The sequence below is a fragment of the Dipodomys spectabilis genome, unplaced genomic scaffold (assembly GCF_019054845.1).
Source record: "Dipodomys spectabilis isolate Male_0828 unplaced genomic scaffold, ASM1905484v1 ptg000188l, whole genome shotgun sequence".
In the NCBI taxonomy this organism is placed as follows: Eukaryota; Metazoa; Chordata; class Mammalia; order Rodentia; family Heteromyidae; genus Dipodomys; species Dipodomys spectabilis.
The window spans coordinates 4,290,511-4,310,611 of record NW_024870865.1 but is presented as its reverse complement, the minus strand read 5'-3'; the positions used below and the strand labels follow the sequence as shown (position 1 = coordinate 4,310,611).

The 20,101-nt window shown below is 42.8% G+C and overlaps 1 protein-coding gene across 1 annotated transcript in view; it reads right to left on the bottom strand.

Annotated features, from left to right (window-relative positions):
• The window catches only part of Vps13d (vacuolar protein sorting 13 homolog D), a 237,077-nt gene that overhangs the window by 57,229 nt on the left and 159,747 nt on the right, over nucleotides 1-20,101 (bottom strand). The window contains exon 65 of the mRNA XM_042695737.1: nucleotides 19,846-20,013. Coding sequence (XP_042551671.1) covers nucleotides 19,846-20,013 — 168 coding nt within the window. The remainder of the gene's footprint in view (nucleotides 1-19,845; nucleotides 20,014-20,101) is intronic.

Here is a 20,101-nt window from a genome sequence, read left to right as displayed (position 1 = left end):
CAGACTTGGGCTGTAAATGGCTGATTTTCTTAAACAGAAATTTAAGCAGATGTTGGAATGGTGCAAAAGAAAAAAAAAAAATCACCCTGTTCCTCTACTCTGTTCTGTAGTTTTCTTGACCTTTCCTGATACTCGGCAGGCAGGGGAAGCCAGAAGTACATGGCCAGTGTAACAGGAGCCTGTACTGAGCTTCTCCCCCCTCCTCTGGGCTCTTCTTTCATAGGTATTTACCTAATGGAAATTTCCTCTTGCCTATCCTTGCCCCCATTAAATACTTGCTGGTGACAGTATCTCTCTCGTCACCAGGGCAGATGGTGACCACAGTTCACAGAAAGATAGAGAAGTTCAGGACTCTGTGGTTTGAGGGAAGAAGTTTCTATTCTCTCAAGCACAATGTCACATAGCTGGGAGTCTCAGCTACCAGCAAGCAGAGCTCCTACTTCAGCCAGCACTGCCTGGAACAAGCTATGCTAGAACATATAATCATGTTGTCTACAACTATCTGTTGTGCCTTGGGGCTGATATGAGCCTTGTGCAGTGCCATGATAAAACAGGCAAGGGCAGAAAAGTGTGGAAGCTACTTACCTTGCTGGACCTCAGTTTACCCATTTGTAAGAAGCAGGCCCTTTCTAGGGTTGCTTTGAGTTCAAGAAATCATTAAGGGACAATGTCTGACTTGTACAAGTTTCTCAGGAACAGTTTGCAACTTAAATTGAATCACAGCTGAGTGCCAGTACCTGTAATCCCAGCTACTCAGGAGGCTGAGACCTAGAAGATCATGGTACAAAACCAGCCCAAGCATAAAAGTCTGTGAGATGCTTCTCCAATTAATCAGCAAAATACCAGACTGGAGGCAGAGTTCAAATGCTAGAGTGCCAGCCATGAGCAAGCAAGCTGAGTAAGAGGCCCTGATTTCAAGCATCAGTACCAAAACAAAGAAAAAAATCTTCAAAGTCACTTCAAATGTGCTGGTAGCCAGCAGGAAAACCTCTGAGCCACATGAGACCTAAGTCATTTCCTCAACTACAGCCTTCATTATGTCCTTCTGTTTGACACTATTCACATATCCACAATTAAAAATTATTCTGGGGCTGGGAATGTGGCTTAATAGTAGAGCGCTTGCCTAGCATGCATGAAGCCCTGGGTTCGATTCCTCAGTGCCACATAAACAGAAAAGGCCACAGGTGGCACTGTGGCTCAAGTGGTAGAGTGTTAGCCTTAAGCAAAAGAAGCTCAGGGACAGTGTCCAGGCCCTGAGTTCAAGCCCCAGGACTGGCAAAAAAAAAATTATTCTGAGGGCTGAGGTGTGTGTGACTCAAATGGTAGAGCAAACCCTAGTACTGCCAAGAAAAAATATTTTGTGTAAGTCTTGTCTCAACATTTAAGAATGTTTTTCGCTATATTGATGAAGGAGGAAGAGTTGAAGGGAGATGTGACTGGGGATGATAAGAGGGGGGAAGGAAGGGGGGAGAGGTGATATGAAGAAACAAAGGAATAGATTGTTTTTAAAGCACCATTTGTGGACCCCAGATTCCTACAAACTAGAAGTGGAGCCAGTGGTCTGTTTTCAGTTGTACTTGCCATTAAGGCAGAGTCCAGGCTGGGAACCCAAAGTAAGAATAATAAAGATATTTCAAAGCCTGGACTCACATTCTCTTGTAGAAACATCCCTAAGCCAGCGACCTTGCCTTTTTTCCTTTTCATTCTCTTGGTCCCTGGAGATCTAGAATCCCTGCTGTTCTAGCCATGATGTTGCCATTTCAGGACCAACACTTATCAGGCTACAGACATGCCTTTTCTGTTAAGAAACAAAGTTATCCACAGCCACCCAGCTTTATCTCAGCACACAAGGTCTAAACGCACACAATGAAGTTCTGCCTTAAGACTATTCTGGGTCTGAACTAGTCTGAGACACATGCCTGCTGAACTGGCAAGTCTCTCTTGCTGTTCTGCAACTGTGACCCAGTTATGAACTCAGATGTTGTTTCAGATTAATCCGGAAGCTCAGAGTGGTTGGAAGCACTTCCATAATAGGATTTTGCTTTTTCTTTAAAAAGGACTGGTAGAGTTTGCTATAAGGCTAAAAGCACAGAAACTAGCACAGAAACAGACACAGACTCTGGAAGACTGCTTTTGTACAGCAGACAGTCATGGCTAAGCCAGAACCTCTCTGCATTTTCTACATGGATGGTAAGAATTACATGTCAAGAGGCATCTTCAACCTGGACTGTGCAAGGGGCCAGCTTCCTTGTTTAGCTCCTTAGTAGAACTCATTGCAGGCAGGAGAAGTGGCTGTGTGGAGGCTGCCAGACCCCCACTTAGCTACTGCAGAGATCCCCACAAAGCACACAGAGGGGAGTCTGGGGTGGGGTTCTCAGCAATATGTGTTGCCAGCCCAGGTTTGTCACATGGATAAGGTTTATCAGTCTGCACAAATGGCTTGTGCTGACCCAGGAGCTAGATTATAACTGAGAAGAGCCCCCTTTGTAGTGAGCACACCACAATGCTGCCAGAGAGGGGGCATTACATCCACTCTCAGAGAACAAACTGTGAAAGGCAGAATCCAAAGCCACCTCTGTCACTCGCTTTAACTGGGAGAATTATGTGTAAAACATTCTTTAAGCACATCTTCATCCATAAGACAGAAAGAACACTACCAGTTATAGAAAGAGACCTTAGCCAGAAAAGCCCTTGAAAAAAAAACCACAAAGCCACAGGTGAATGCAAAAAGTGACAGCCCCAATCTATTGTTTCTTCCAATACCCACCACTCCCCACCTCAAATGAAGCCTGCACCTCAGCCTGAAGTACAAGAATCAGCTCAAGCCCAGTGTGGAACAAGAGAGATAAATATGTCAATTATCCATAGAGGAAAATCTCAAAATACAGAACTTTAGAAATGAAACAGAACATTCCTTAATGGAAAAGAAATGCAAGCTTATCTCCATCCTAGTCACAAGGTCTCCATTCTTGAGAAGAACTTTCTAATACTAAAAGCCTGGGAAGCAAGGAGGTGGGTGATGTCACCAAGGTACCAGCCAGGCTACCAGCCAGGGTAGAAGCAAAGCTTTCTACAAATCGGTTCACCTGTAAGGTTGCATGGGTTGGAATGATCTGACGAGGCTTTTAGGGAAAAGAAGGGTTGAGGGGCCCTAGGGCCTGGGGATACATAGTGCTAAGCCTCACTAGTCCAGTCAGGAGAATACTGGCCCAGAGTTTATACAATAGGACTCTATTGTATTAAATGAACGTAAAAGCAGACTTTAACAGAGTGCTTCACTTTTTGAACCTAGTACTGGTGTCATGATAGACTATAAATCTATGTATAAAAAATGTTAACTATGATTTCTGCAAATATTTTATGTATGTGGGTAAGAAGTTATACCTTTCACAGGGAGAGTCAAGATAGACAGACGGAAAAACAGACAGCCAGACAAGAAACCTTGCCAGCTTCCCACACACTGGGCTTGGGTGGAAATTAAGAGGACCTGACTCTTTTTTTTTTTTTTTTAATGTACCTAGAGCTCAAAATCAACAAAGCTGTGGACACTTGCTGTAGGGGTCTCACAGATTCACCAGACTGCCCTTTCCAGGCCCGAGTGGCTCTGTCTATGCTTAGTCATGGGCTGCCCCGGCATATCCCGTAACCATATCCTCCATCCAGACTCAGCAGAAAATTACCTGCCAAAAGTCGAAGCTAGCAAACCAAGGGTCCTTCATAGAACAAGAAGAGACTTTTGAGCAGGGCGTAAAGAGTGGAAAGGCAGAAAGAAGAGAAACAGCTGGTCTTTGACTGTGCTATTATTCGTAATTTGGAGCTAAGCAGGTGAAATGGTTGCCATTGATACAAAAGCCACATTTGGGGAAATTAGTTGAGCCTATTCACCAGCCATCAAAGGATTTTATTTTTCTTTGTGTCAGTCATGGGGCTTGAACTCAGAGCCTAGGAGCTGTCCCTAAGCTTTTTTTGCTCAAAGCTAACACTCTACCACTGAGCCACAGCTCCACTTCTGGTTTTCTGGGGGTTGGTTGGAGATAAAGAGTCTCACAGACTTTCCTGCCCTGGCTGGCTTCAAACTGTGATCCTCCAATCATCTCAGCCTCCTGAGTAGCTAGGTACGAGCCACGTATACCCAGCTTGATTTTTTTAAAACATATAGCTAAACGAGATTTGACTTAAATTTGAGAGCATAATATATAATGAGCACATTATATAGAGCAATATTTCATGGCTTTCACTATAACCTTCTGTGTTCCATCCATTCCATTGAATAGATTTTTCTCTGGAAGTTCCTCCTTTTACACTTCCACTCAAGGCAGCTAAACAGTGTCCATATTTTGGCTGGTATTTCCTTTTTCATAGATTAAAAGAGGACATTTACTCTGCGTTATTCTGCAATGTTTAGACTAAGGCAAGGTAGGTTTTGTGGTTTTTTTGAATCTTAACACCTGTTTTCCCAATGCTCAGAACCAGAGTGTGGATAGAATCTGTCCAGCTCTTGGGATGTGAGAAAGGCTGGGTTCTTAACTCAAGATTAAACTTGAGTTGGGCTGTTTTTCTATGTGGTAAAGAATTAGTTTCCTGTACAAATCTAGTAGAATGGATATCAGGCTGGAGACTATCCTTGGCTTTCTTAGCACATCTTCTGTGTGCCAAACCACATCATAAACAAGTTGAAAATTTCTGGCTGACCACTTAGATCCTGAACCTGGTAGTGTTAAGGAATTACAATTTCTCAAATTGGAAATTTTCAAATTTTTCAAAATTTCAAATTTTGTGTTTTCAATGGAGAGCACAGCGCGACAATTGCTTCCCTAGTTCCTAGCATAGAACCTGGAGTTTTTAGTTGTCTACATACAGTTGTCATCTACTTGGATAGACTCAATAAATAGTAGACTTGTTAATATGAAGTAAATTGATATTTAGTTGAACAAGTAGACCAAGAGCAAAATTAAAATGCCTTCACTAAGTCTTTCAGAACTGGTTAGAAGCATTGCCTGCTTCTCGGTGGCTTGCTTTGGCCTGGATTGTGTAGCACCTATGTAAGAGTTAATTATACAAAGGATACTGGTAAAAACTTTAAGCTGATTCTCCCTTGAAAATGCAGGCTTGCATAGTTAATTCCTGCAAATAGAATTTTGCAGAGGTCCAGACTAGGCAGAGTGCAGCTTTTGCAATGGAGCTAAGAACATGGGCTTGTCCAGTTCTCCTCCCAGTCTTAGGCATATTGCTGACTTCTCTGAACCTCAAGATCCTCTTTAAAAGTAGCACTTACAAGGAATATTGTGAGAATGAGATAAATCAGTTTCTGTGAACACTGAGAGTGATACCTGATGATGCAGTCAATAAAAATTAGCTGTTACCTTTCAAAAACATGTGTTGTTTAGGACTGGACTCGGGGACTCATACATGCTACACAAGTATTCTGGTACTAAACTGCACCCTCAAGCTTGGTGTATACCATTTTAAAAGACATCCATTCAGTTACTAGGTCAAACTCAAGACTGAGACTGGAGGGAAGACTCCAGTCATAAGTGAAAAAACCAAGCAAGAATATGAAGCCCTGAATTTAAGCCCCAGTATCAATACTAACTAACCAACCAATGAACAAAAACACCTTCAATGGTGCAACAAGTACAGTGACTAGCCTGTTTTCTGTACAGCAATACTGAGGAATAAAGATAAATACAACTAACCTATAAACACATAGCAAGACTATTCTAATTCTCCACATGATCCAATTACTACATTGTATATGGTGTAAAACCAGTTTTACAGTGGACAAGCTGCTGAGGAAGCTTTGGCAACAAATTACCAGAGACAAAAGCCAAGGAAATACAAAATTAACATTGTTGTTGCTCCTTATCAGAACACATGAAAAGCCAGATATGCCACAGTCCAAGATGAAGGAAACAAGTTGTTGACTTCTGATTGGAATTTCCTTGGATTGTTACCATGTAGTACAGATTAATCTAAATGTTTCTCTGCAAACAGACAAACTTATGTGAAATGTAACAGAAAGATATAATAATGGCTTGTGTGGGAGTAAAACTGCCTTTCAAAAATGTATCATTATCAGTCAGAGTAAGAAAATCCCACAGATTTGAAAGCACCCAGTACCCAAGGACTGTAATAAGTAAATTACTTCACTGTTTACAGGGGGAGCAGGAACTAATAGGCTAAGCTAAAAGACCCCAAAGGGGCAGCAGGTTTTTATGTGGCTGGGGTGGGACGAGAAGATGTAGTTTTTAAGCTGGAACTGCTTGGTGCTTCCGGGTCATTTCAGACCATAACACCCAGCCATACCATCTGCAGCTACAATCCCAACCAAAGTACACTCAGTGGGTCAGGTTACTCCTCCCAGAGAAACCCTCTACAGCTGGCAGCTAGATTTTGCAAGCAAAGTGGGGAAACCTGGAACACGCCCATGTAGGTACTTACTGCCCAGATGTGTCCAGGCTGAGGAACCTCCAAAATTCAAGCCACTGGCTCTCAGTACTTAAACAATTTGTTTCCAGGGTAAATGAGGCAGGGTTTATCTTTAATGGCATATGAAAACTCATAAAACAAGAAAGAGGGGGCCGTTAAAAACCAGAAAATACAGTGCCAGGCAAAATGGAAGACAATTCAAGATTTTTTTTTTTAAAAAAAATGCTAAGACTAGTTGTTTTCCTGTTTTGAGGAACAAGAATGTGCTGGAAATTTGGGTTTCTTCCTCCGCCGATATGTGTGTGCGTGCATACACACACTTCCACTCCTGTTAGCTGGTTTGTCCCCCAGAGGTCCCGACACACCCTGACACGCAAGCCAGGCAGGCAGGCAGGCCTGCAGGGCCAGCCACAGTGGTCCCAGGCAGGCCTGCAGAGCCGGCCACAGTGAGGCACAGGCAGGCCTGATTAGCAGATTGCAGAGCCCCTGCTGCCCTTATCTCCACAGATGCCAGAGGAGTTTGGTACCTTCCCTCCAGCCCTCCTGGGAAGCCAGCCCAGCAGGTGCCCACTGGCAATAGTTTTGTGTTACAGGCCTGAATGAATGATCCCCGCAGGAGCCGACTGTTTTCACAGACAGAGAGGCAGTCAAAAGTCCACCGCGTGAACTTGGAATGACCCCAGCTGCAGAGTCACTGGCGGGTTCATCTGGAGGGCAGGCACGCTTTGTTAAACAACTAATACTCTTCACAGATAACTTTAGGAAAAAGCAAAAGTGTTAACTCTTTGCAATCATGCTCTGACAAAACACCTCCACTGCTGGAGGGGCTGGTGAGGGGGAGGAAGGAGGGGGATCCAGTCTGAGTCCAAATGAGGACCCTGAGACAGACCTGGAAGAGGGGTCAGGACTGTCACCATTAGGCCTGCTGTTCTGGCCATTCTGAATTAAGGTAAAAAGACAAAATACAAAGGTTTGGGGGCACCTATCTGCTAAGGAGAGCCTGGACTGACAGCTACGGCTCTCAGCTTGGCCAAATCCATGCAAAACCACTGTAAGAGTGACTAGACTGCCCCGGCTCCCTCTGCCCCCACACCTGGCATGGACACAGCCTTCCAGAAACTTCCATGCAGCCAAGAGAGAGCAAACTGAGCTGTAAAGTGAGTAAACCCATTGCCAGCAGCTCAGGCAGCTCCTTATTAGAAGGTGGATTCAGAAAAGGCCTGGGGTTCAGGTCAGTGGTTTTGCCCAGCACAAAATCAGGCTTCCTGGACAGTGGGCAAGTGAACATGTCCCTATCACGGCAGGCACCGAGGGGGCAGCACTGGGTCACTGCCAAGGTCCTGTCTCTCTCTTCTGGGCTTTCCACACTGAAGAGGTCTAATGTGCTATCCACTATGCTACATGGTCTAGTTCACAGACTTCACAACAATTACAATGAGCATAGGAACATTGAGCGAAACTCTGGAAATTCATTTTAACCAACAGTTACACTAGCTTTGGCATCAAAGACTGCTATCAGAGTTCTCACTCTGCCTCGTTACTGACTGCCCTCCATCTCCGATCACAGAGAGACATCTTAGGGGGACATTCTTGGGGGAGGTCTTGCTTTGTTGCCAGGTTTGCACATGTTTGCTGGCTGGATGAGATCCTGCTGAACGACTAGTTTGGGAAGATGCCTCAAAGGAGACCACTTCCCTCCCCCAGCAGGTGAGATGACCTTTACACGAAACATCATTTCAGGGTGCTCCCCATCCCAGGCACAGGGCCAGGGGTTAGACACCAAGAGGACTGACTTACTTCCTTGTCCTCCTGGAGCTCCCATGTGGGAGGAAAGATCTGCAAACAGATAAAAAAAATTCACACACACAAAGGATGCTGAGCAACGTCCCCATCAGAGCCCTGATCCCACTACTTTTTTCTCTCCCTCTCTTCTGAAGGACCAGCCTACCTGCAGTTCACGGACAATCTGTATCCTGGGCTTTACAACTTCCTGTGGTGAAGGAGTGAGCAGAAGCTCCCTGGGTCTCTGTCCACTTACAATCTGAGAAAGTTAAAAGCTGATCTTGATACTCCTTCGCACGTGTGCTATCCTAAGTGTGTCTAGGGAAGTCTCAGCTATACAAAGGTCGGAGTGACTGCTGTGTTTGCAGGGTTAAGTCAAAAGACTCCTTAAGAAGCAATGTACTTTGTGTGGAAAGGCAGATGAGAGTTTATTACCCCTGTGAAATCTTACTAAAATAAGGCTTCTCACTAAATGCAATTTTTTTGTAGATAAAACCAATTAACATGACAGTGAACCCATAGTAACACTTTATACTTTACAGAGAAGGAAGTAGCAAACTCTTCCTGTGTTTCCTTCCCCATACTTTTCTCTCTCCATATAACTTATCCCTAGAGACACCTCAATTTGTCTTGTCCACCGATATGAGTGAGTGGCAAGCCTTGGCAAGTACTCTGTAGCAGTCCACAAACATCAGTTGCTCATGCCACCTGACAAAACCAAACAGGTAACATGCCTAGAAAACAGGCTTCTGGAATCTACATAGCTTGGCCCCTTTGCTCTGTGATTAGAGATTCGTGTGCCCACATGAAATTTTAGAGCCATCCTTCACCCATGCAGCACAGCTGCAAGAAAAAGAAGGCACTCTTGAATACCAGGCTTTCCAAAGCTGTCGGCCTGTGTGCGACACTCTTCTGACTCCTCTGAGAAGGCTTTGTTTGGCCAGGTGAGAAAAGGAGGTGTTTGGAGGTGGGAAACCTGCTCCAACACTGACTGCCTCATCTTGGCAAAACCATTTAACTCATGTGACTTGTTCTCCCACCACCAGGAGGAAAGTGATGACCACAGCAGGCCTCTGGCCCCACAGGGCTAAGGCTAGGGTATGTGGTCCCACAGACATGAAAGTGCTCTGGCTTCTGAGGAGAAAGTGGTAGTGTGGTCTACTGGAAAAGAACTTGAGGCTGGCAGAGCCTGGGTCTCACCCTCTCCCCTAAGCTCCTGTGTGATACTACATAAGCCAACAGCCTATATACTGTGGCTCAACCTCTGCATCCGGGAAAATAATTGACTCTTTCATGGAGAAGTGTGTGAAGATCAAATACTAATAGGAACATACTACAAAGTTTAAGCTTCTATAAAACTACATGGAGTCATTAGTACCTCTTATAATTTCAGTATAATCCTTGCATGTTTCCAATTAGCAATAAAGAGAAAATACCAATGGCCGCAATGCCTTGTCTTGAACACTGGAAATGCAACAAAATGGTTGGGAAGCATGTTCTACTAAAGTTTTTCTTCAGAGATGATATTGGAAGCTAATGACTCTAAATTAATGTCTTATTATATAAATAGTGACCAGACAACCAGTTTTTGTAATTTCTCCTCCAGCTTTCTCCTGATTTTACCCAGGAAGGAGTCTTCTAGTTTCTCAGCTTATCTCTACCTTCTTCACATCTAACTAGAAACTTCTGCTCAGAAATGGCACAGGAGGCTCCCCAGAAGTGCTGGACAAAAGAAGAAAGGCATTATGTTTCCCCTCTACTGTTAGTGAGAGTGAGGCGCCTCTGCCTTTCCTCGCCTGTCACCTGAGCCCTCATGTCATCACGTCAGGACACGCTGGGCCTCCTGTAACCAAGGCGTGGACACACTATCATGGCTTTGGAGAAAAGCAGAGAGAAGGCCAATCCACTAGCTCTGGTACTATCTGCCTTTTCTTCCATGGTCTCTCTTAAATGGAATTCCCCCTTTCCCAAACATTGTAGAAATTACTTCATGTAATATGATGCAACAGCCACAAAAATTCTACTCCAAGAACTATCCTGATCATTCATTCCGGGATTTTTTTTTCTCCCTTGGGTTCCATTGTGCTACTCACCATGGTTAATATGATTCAATAGCATCTAAGAGGGAAAACTACAATTCTTTATACTCTGTTCTCCAAAGCCCAGTCTGCAAGGAAGGACTTACAGATGACACTGGCAGTAGAGAGCACTAGTACAGAGATGCTGCCCATTTCTGTAGTATAAAGGAAAAGCAAGTAAGTCATGCCCAGCAAATTTCTAGAAATAGGAGACCCAGGAACAAATCCAAACATGTTTCTTCAGTTTGGCAATGATTTCCCCCCACCAGGTCTATTTCTCCACCTGTATAAGGGTGACAGTGGTATGCTACCAATAACATCTGATTGCTTAGAACTTACATAAAAGATCAAATACAAATGCCTCATCAAGAACTACTACTAATCAAGAGAGTTAAGTGGTATTATAATTACAACATTCCAATTAGGAATGATTAAACTCTAATAACTTCACCATATTCTTCCTTTCCTCCAAGAAGGAAACCATACAAGTCAACAGAACTAACCATAAAACACGCAGAGTAACAGATTGTCCTCAACGTTTTCCACCTGGTTTCACTGAAGTAATGACGCTGTGAAGCATCTGAAAGCCATCTGCTTGAGAAACTCAGAGAAAATGTCTATACAAAATCTGAAAAGCTGTATAAGGGCCTAGAGGAGGAGTAAGAGGGAAGAACAGGACTATTGGAGAGAATGAGTTTATTTTCTGCCATTAATCGAAAATGGCATTCTTCAGGCATTCGTCTCTAAAAACTAAGCTATTTGAAAATAACATACTAGTTGCTCAGAAGTGTTTCTGAGGTAGTTAAGTTGGGGAAAATGGCTTAAAGAACTTATAACTTCAGTACAAATGCTCTAAGGAAGAGGGTCCCAGGAAAGGGGGCTCTGGTCTGCTAGTGGGGAGAGCCAGAGCAGTGGCCTGGGGGTACAAACTCCACATGGTTCAAATATGAGCTAATCCTGAACACAACACAAATGACAGTTTACTCAAATACTTCAGTGGCAAGCATTTGTCATTGGAAAGAACAAACTCTTCCTATCCTTTTTTCCCCCCTTCAATCCTTTTGCACTCACCTAGGGATTCCTAGATAGAAATTCTAGAAGTTACAGTGGGAAAAAGCCATGTCCCAAGGCTTAAGACAAAGAGTTCATGTTGAGGATGAATGGATAACTCTGGGCTTCACTATAATGCCATGTTTCTAATCACTTGTGTGTTAGCTTCTACGAGGGAACGGGAGAGGATTATGCCTGAGAAACACTGCTGCAGAGGAAGATCTAGCAGCTGACTCCAAATTCACAATTTTTCCTAAAACTTCAGTTTAGGTTATAACCACTCATTTTTCTCACTTATAAAGGAGGACATTTGTACAAGACACTATGTTGAAAATGAACTTTACAACTTTGGGTGGGGGAGGAAGGAGTTAGGGAGATGGGGAGGAAAGGGATGGTAGGGGAAAAAGAAAGGGGGTCATAATGCTCAATAGGAAATGGACTTTTACCTTGCTCATGTAACTGTAACCCCTCTGTACAGTACCTTTAATATATATATATATGTATGTATAAATAAATAAATATATATGGAGGACACTTTCATTCCCTAAGGGATCGTGTGAGGATTCAAGGATGTAAATGTGAATGAACATAAAGTCTCCCACTTCACACAGAGTAAATAACCAATAAAGGCTTCTTCCTCACACTCCTTGCTGATTTCTAGATATTCCTTCAAAATGGAGACTTCAAGAGGTAACAATGGCAAAGAAGACAGAACTAAAAGAAAGTACAGACTCTTCTAAACACATGAGTGTCTGGATCCTTTACTGCCAAGAATTAGAATTTGATCTGTCCTCAGATATTCACAAAAATGGATTATAGTTTATCTCATTTGCCATAACACTTTGGGGAAGGACAAATAGTAAAATGGAAAAGGGGGAGGGGGATGCACTCTCCTGGGGGTAACCAGAGTTACCCTTATCCCAAGGGAAGCTGAACTAAGCATATTTACACTTGAGTAGAAAACAACAACTTTGTGGGAGACACAATTTCTTTGATTTCTACATAGTTTCCACCATGTAGATACAGTTGAGAGAGATGAAGTGAATTCCTCTGAAACCTGCCATGGTCAGCTCTAAAAATGCAATTTCAGAACCTTGCTCTTCACTGAAGTTCTACTATGAAATGAAAACAAGTTTTGAACATTTTCAGTTCTTCTATTTCAGTCAATGGTAGTATGCTTCACCTCTTCCTTGAAACCACTGAGCTGCTCAGTTACATAGAAGGAGATAAAAGCCAAAGCTTGTGATCACTTGTGATCATTTGTGATCTTCATGCCACCATTCCCCTCCTCTCTACCAAAATACTTCTGATTGCCAAGGATGGATCAATCAGCATAAAATTTTTTTCTTCTAGACAAAGAACCCAGACTACAAGAATCATTTTAGTCTTCCATATTATTAGAGGAAAATAAAACAAACACTCTGGTGCCAAACACTTGAGCCATTTCTCTACATACAACTTGAATGCACCTTGTCTTGACTAGAATAGAAATCCCTCAGGTGATTTATTTAGGATCAAGGTATTTTTTTTAAGAAATAGAAAATCAACGTTCTCTAAGGGATAGATCACTGTCTGAAGTGAATTTCATCTAACCTAAAGTTGTGTGCCAACTTAAACACACTAAAACTCCAATGCTTATGAGAAGGTATCCACCTATTCCTTGCTCACAGATACATGGAAAAGCTATCATGGGATAATCACCCAACAATAAAATGGAGCAGTCATACATAATGACAAAAACAGATACAAGTCATAAATTGCCTTCAGAATCCATGCAGGCATTTACGCAGTGCATTCTTTTGTTCAAAGATACAACTTTCGCCTTGAATAAACAGTGCTTTAGTCTTGTCTGAGCCTTATAAATACACTGCCTGCAAAATACATAAACAAATGCTATTCCTTAAACAAAAGGCAGATGGACACCCCTGCCCTCAACAAGGTCGCAGTATATATGACAGGAGACTGGCTGACGGCAGGGGCTGGCTCAGAATCTCTGAGTGCAGAGAAATAATTGCTGTGACGCTTCAGAACTGGTTTCCCCAGACAAAGGGACAGGGGAAGATTCTCTTGGAAGGAAAGTGGCTCATCCACATACTGATGCCCAGAGAGAGAAATGGGAGAAAACATTAGCTACAATCCTAGCTAGGCTTTCTACAGCATTATCAAAATACTTTCTCCTCTACTTGCTCCTATTATCTTCTTCCATTATCTTCAGTTTTCCTAAAATCCTTAATAATTCACTCCAAGTAAATGGAGTTATTCTATCCTGCTCGGCTTTGGCTTTGAGACAAGGTATTGCTGTGTAGCCCAAACTGGCGTGGCACTCACCATTCTCTTGCTCAGCCTCCCAAACCCTGGGATTGCGGTGAGTCACCATCACTGGCCAGGTTATACTATTTTGCTTATGTTTTGTTTTTCTCATTCTTGTTTTTGTGCTTTAATAAATGTAAGAACATGCCTCAAATAAATCTTTCAGTTAGTGACGGTATTCAGAAAGGCAGCCAAAACAGAGAGGGGAAGTGCTCTTCCAGGAGTCAGGTCTTCTGAACTCGCCTGGGGTTTCTTCACACAGTGGGGCTACTAATGCCTAACATTATCATGTCATGCATATGGCCAGATGATCTTACATGAACAAAGCCACATTTACAGGCCCCAGGTTCTACTTCCTATGAAGGAGTTGATGACAGTCCTGGTCACTCCAACACAAGTGTAACAACCATCATCATCATCTGAAGCCTGCTTTGAGATGAAGAGGACAAGACAGAACTCAGCTTCCCAGCTAACAATGATGTCAAATACTAAGCTTCTGGTGGAAAGTGAATAGTCATTAATTTTTCATATTCTCTGAAGGGGCTAGGAAAAAAGCCTTATATACACAAAGGATAAAACTTCATGTAATAGGGAAAAAAGAAGGCCTTTAGAATTAGCTGGAATTAAATAATATCCACCTGTGTCATTTCTAGTTGCATGACCTTGAAAATGTTACCTAATTTCTCTAAGTCTGACTGTAGAGATGAACAAGCACTGACAATGTATGTGAAGGGTCCCTCACCAGGCCTGACAAACAAACAGTTCAGTGAGTGTTCTAAACGCCTACCTGTGCCACCACGCAGCATAGTGTGTGTTCTATCTCTGGCCTTATGCCTTTTCCTACCCATGCTGTTGGCTCCAAGAAATATTACAAAATGATTAGGGTGTTTTCAATTCCTGACAGACAAAACTTTTACAATTAACAAGTGCTGAGAATAAAATATATTAACTAAAAGCCAACAAAAAAATCTATCTCCTTAATAAAAATTTAGACTACAGAGTTCACAATGGGAAATGTGGACTGACTTGGTAGAAATTAATTACACAGGGGCTGGGAAAGTAGCTCAGTGGTAGAGCGCTTGCCTTGCATGCCTGAGGCCCTGGGTTCGATTCCTCAGCACCACATAAGCAAAAAGAAAAAAGCCGGAAGTGGCGCTGTGGCTCAAGTGGTAGAGCGCTAGCCTTGAGCTGAAGAGCTGAGGGACAGCGCCCAGGCCCAGAGTTCACGACCGGACCCCCCACCCAAAAAAAAATTAATTACACAAAGCAAAAGAGAAAGACATCAATTAACAAAAAGACATCATGCAGCAAATAATGAAGGAATTCTGATGTCCACAACTGACAATGGTGACGATAACAGCAGCCAACAACAGGGGAAATAATTAAAGTATCTGTAGTTAAGACCCATATCAAAGGATACCTGGCATGGCAAACACACAACATACAGAGACGAGACTCCATTAGTGAACCCCTCTTGAATTGGCCTTTTCCTCTGCTAAAAGGAAGTGAATTTGCTGTATACTTTCTTCCCTTTTGGAAGTCTAGATGGTAGTGATGAATAACAAACACTGAGCTTCTATACAGGAGTAGCAGAGAATGTTACTGTTAGCTCTACTAAAATCTAAGGCTCTCTTAGATTAAAAAGAAGTTTTATTTTTGTTGATAATATCTATGTTGCTTTCCTGTAGATATATAAGAATATTACCCCAACTGTCATAGATGGTGGTGAAATTAGAGTCTATATAACAACAAGTTTGCTCAATAAGGATGGAGAAGTTCTCTCTAATCCTCTGGCTTAGAAACAAGTTAGCTGGTCTCACAGATATTCATGTGACACACAACCTGGAGAAAATTCATGAGGCAGGAAAAACCTGAGTTTCTTAAAGAAACCACATTCCTATAAGGATCCCAGACTGATTGTAGCACTGTGACCTCCAGAAAGAGGTCAGTTGAGATTCCACTGTGGGTCCAGTCCCTTGCCAGGCAGAGGAGCTATGGGCTAAATGTTTACAACTTGACCTTGCCAGGCAGAAGGGTCGTGGGCCAGATGTTTACAACTTGGTGGCTAACCCTGAAGTCACATCACTTCACTTTTAGAATCCACAAGTTGATTTCTGGGAGTTATGAGAAGGGAAGGCATGAGAAATACTGGGGACAAAAAGGCATATGTTACTTTCTTGAGACCAGTGTTAAAAAATAAATTACAAAAACGAAGTGAGAAATTCCAGAAGTAGCCATACTACAACCTGAAATTAATTTTTTGCTATGAGTAGTACATACTACAGACTAAGACCTAAAGGTCTACAACCTTCTTGTTTGTTTGTTTTTCTGAAACAGGCTCTCACTGTATAGTCCAGGCTGGCCTCAAACTTTTAATCCTCTTACCTGTGTCTCCCCGTTGCTGAAGTCTTTGACTTCTGCAGCCTTGTTAAGTAACAAAATGAGTCCCCTTTAACTTCCCAATGGCTTTTCACCTTCCATATTTCCTGTGCTCCTCCCATCAGAGGGATAGGTGGAATTCCTACCACCTTCTCATAGATTTAAAAAGAGAGACAAACACTCAAGGTAATAGAGGAAAATATTACTTACAAGTAGGAATGGAATTGCAGCCTGCTATCCTATCAACCCCAAGCTCCCCTCAATACCCCCCAAACAATGAGATATAACCTTTTAGAGGTATGAATAACCCTGAGAATTCAATCAAAACTGTAAACCCTCACTCCAAACACACATACACACACATGCACACATGTATACACACACGCATGTGCGTGCATATGTGCGCGCACACACATACCAGATTTATAATTAATATAAGAGGTTGTGGAGTCTCTCCACTCTACTCAGAACCATCAAGCCAAGAGAAAGCCCTTTAGTCCTTGAGGAAAGGCAGGATGGGTTGGCTGTGGCTCAGCAAGGGCAGCCTGTCTCCCCGTCCTTTTTAATCACTGGAATACTCCCCATAGGCCAAAAGTTGATTACTGTGGTCATCTGCACTTCCTTCAACGCCCCTTGTGTACACAGAGAAGCAAACAAAACATTCCCCCAAAAGTGACATTAAGGGTCTGGTTACAACCCACAAAATTACAAGGAAATAGAGATCTCTAGTTCAACCACATACACAGAAGCAAAGATAACAGGGATGCGTGTTTAGCTGACAGACCCAGCTTTTGGATCTACCATAACCAATGGGAAGTAGTAATTTTAAGTTTCTCTGCTTTTTCATCTTAGGGCTATATGGACTAATTTTATAACAAATCTAGGGTTTGGGCTATCAAAATAAAATTATAAAGCCTGTGACCCTAAATATGATTAACCGTCAAAAGGCAAGAAAAATAGGTGAATGTCTACAGGGGAGATGAGGTTCCCACTCAAGGAGATTCAGGCCCTGGAGAGCCTCTTGCCATGCACTGTGACAGTACAAAGCATGACACCCATTACAATGCATTAGCCCTGTCATCACAGAAGACAGTGGACTCTGTCCTTCCTCCACCTAAGCTACATTATTATGCTAACCCTCACGATTCAAAGAAAAGAACAAATGAGACCTCCAAAAAGAGGAAGGATAAAGAAAAGGTCCACCCCTTCACCAGGATCGCAAGGCAACACTGTGGAGAAGCCACAGGTTAGCAACAGCATCTTCATTCTCATCTAGAAGGTTAAGTTCAGAAGTGTCCTAACAGTCAAACTGGCCCAAATGGGATTTGACTCTCCCACTACCAGTGCCCACTCATGGTGTACTGGAGCTCCAGTCTGAAGGCCAGCATTACAGATGAAGTGAAGACCATGCTCTGCTGTATTGTTCAGGATTTTCACGATGTCTTGCCTCTTTCCTCCTACCACAAGCTTGTAAAGTAGCTGTGTGTCTAGTCCAGGTTGAGGAAAAACCTCTCAATACACCACTAGTACATTGGCCTTTCAGTTATACCAAAGCCAGAAAGATAAAAGCAAAGGAAGACATTATACAATTCAGATTTTCCAGTGTTAATTAGAAGTTAATATTAACAAAAAAATTATGCAGGGTAGTTACAACAAAACATTTAAACACAATCTGTTTACATCAAGCTCAATAGCTATGAGTTCAAAAGCAATCCAGGGTCTGAGCTGCTGTTATGCTGTTCTACATGGTGTCAGGATTAAGTCTGAAGGCAATACCAGAGAAGAATCAAGGCAGAAACATTCAGTCTTTCAGACTTTGGATCTGAGTTTAACTGTTTCCAAACTGTTTTGTTGTCTTTTGCTTCTACCTCTCACCATTTTTCTACAAGCATGCTTTCCCTATTTTGAACCACTCTTAGTCTGGCTCAACAACACTATATAGTCTTAAAGAAACGGATGTGACATAGAATTATCACTTCTAGATGACAGTATGGAAAAAAAGGAACAAACCCCCCAGCTTTTACATATTAATAGTACCATTGATTTGGGGGAAGGGAGGGAAGTCGAGGGAGGAGAAGCAAGAGAAAATGAGGGAGTGGGTAACACTGTTCAAAAATAAATGTACTCATTACCTTACTTATATAACTGTAACTCCTCTATACCTGACCTTTACAATTAAAAAAAAAGTAATATTGATTAAACAAATGCTATTCAACTCCATTTTTGTTATCTGCTTCTCAGGATAAATTCCTAATGCAGCCCTATTTGTCTCTAGGTAGATCCACTCTATGGCCTAGTGGCCCACAGTGCAAGTGCCCACGGGAATGGGCAAAAAGTACAGGTGCTGGAGCTGGGAAGGTGGCTCAGTGGTAGAGCGCTCGCCTTGCATGCCTGAGGCCCTGGGTTCGATTCCTCAGCACCACATAAGCAAAAAGAAAAAAGCCGGAAGTGGCGCTGTGGCTCAAGTGGTAGAGCGTTAGCCTTGAGCTGAAGAGCTGAGGGACAGCGCCCAGGCCCAGAGTTCAGGCCCCACGACCGGACCCAAAAAAAAAAAAAAACAAAAAACAAAAAAGTACAGGTGCTTTCTCATGCCTTGCTCACTATGAAAAGTCAATCTCCACATGAGAAGACTGGAACAGAAGGGGAGAGAGGGAAAGTCTTTACAGACTTATGTGGTTAGACAGTGGCCACCCTTCAACCACCTTCCCTTTCCCCAGCTTCACATAGAGCACCACTTCTGTTGGAACACTAACAGTGGACTATCAAAATGTCCATCTAGTAAGACCAGAAAGAACAAGAGGTCAAGGAGGCTGCAAAAATGAATTATCCCACTGTCCTTCCATTGCTAGATTCAGAGGGTATAAAGGGCCATGGCACTGTAAGGCTATATTTCAGTTTGGACTTTCCCTGTGAGATGTGTGAGCTGGTAGGTTTTAAACAGGAAAAGACACAACTTTATTTCATGTTGGGTTTTGTTTTGGTTTGGTTTTAGTGCTAGAGATGGAATCTCTAGACAAATAGTCTGCCACTGAGCCACACTCCCAGCCCTCAAACTTCATGTTTTAAAAAGCCAGTTCAGTCTGGGTGCTGGTGACTCAAGCCTGTAATTCCAGCTACTCAGAAGGCTGAGATCTGAGGATCCTGGTTTGAAGTCAGCTTGGGCATAAAAGCTCATGATACTCTTTATCTTCAATTAACCATGAAAAAGCCAAAAATGGAACTGTAGATCAATGGTAGAGCATGAGCCTTGAGTTCAAGCCTCAGTACTAGTACAAAGAAAAAAGAAAGAAAGAAGGAAGGAAGAAAGGAAGGGAGGGAGGGAGGGAGGGAGGGAGGGAGGGAGGAAGGAAGAAAGGAAGGAAGGAAGGAAGGAAGGAAGGAAGGAAGGAAGGAAGGAAGGAAGGAAGGAAGGAAGGAAGGAAGGAAGCTCATTTTCACAATAAAAAACTTATTAAAAAAAACCCAAAAAAGAAAAAGGCAAGCTCATTTTGCTGACATTGTGAAAGTTATATAAAGTCATTGTCAGAAGGCCACTACAGGGATCCAGATGAGAGGGGTACAAGGCCTGTCCGAGGCAGTAGGAATGGAAAGAGAGGCAGTAGGAATGGAAAGAAAGGAAGAAGAGAGGCTTGCGAAGGGAGGGGTCTGGTGACAGGCTGCTGGAGGGGAGGGAGATAGACAAGGCATGTGGACAAGGAAACAAAGGCCACAAGTGCAGCCTCTCACACTCAATTAACCACCAAAGAATCTATAATGCAGCTGAGGACTCTCAAGTGAGGTTAATCACTGCAGATTTCATTCACTTCCACTTCCTTACCTTGGCAGCCGAGTTTGATACCCCATGTGTAACATTTCTGATAAGGCCTCCAACATTTCCATACTTTATCAGGCCAGTAACCCCTTCAGAAACATCATTCAGAAGCCCCATGGGGTTGCCAAGAAAATCTACTGATCCCAGGATTCGAGCTGCCTGGCCGAGGAGCTCCTGTCAAATGGAAAGGAGGAGAAAAATCATATCAGCACCAGTATATGAGCACAGAGACCAGTGTCCCCAACAAGAAGTGAGCAGTCCA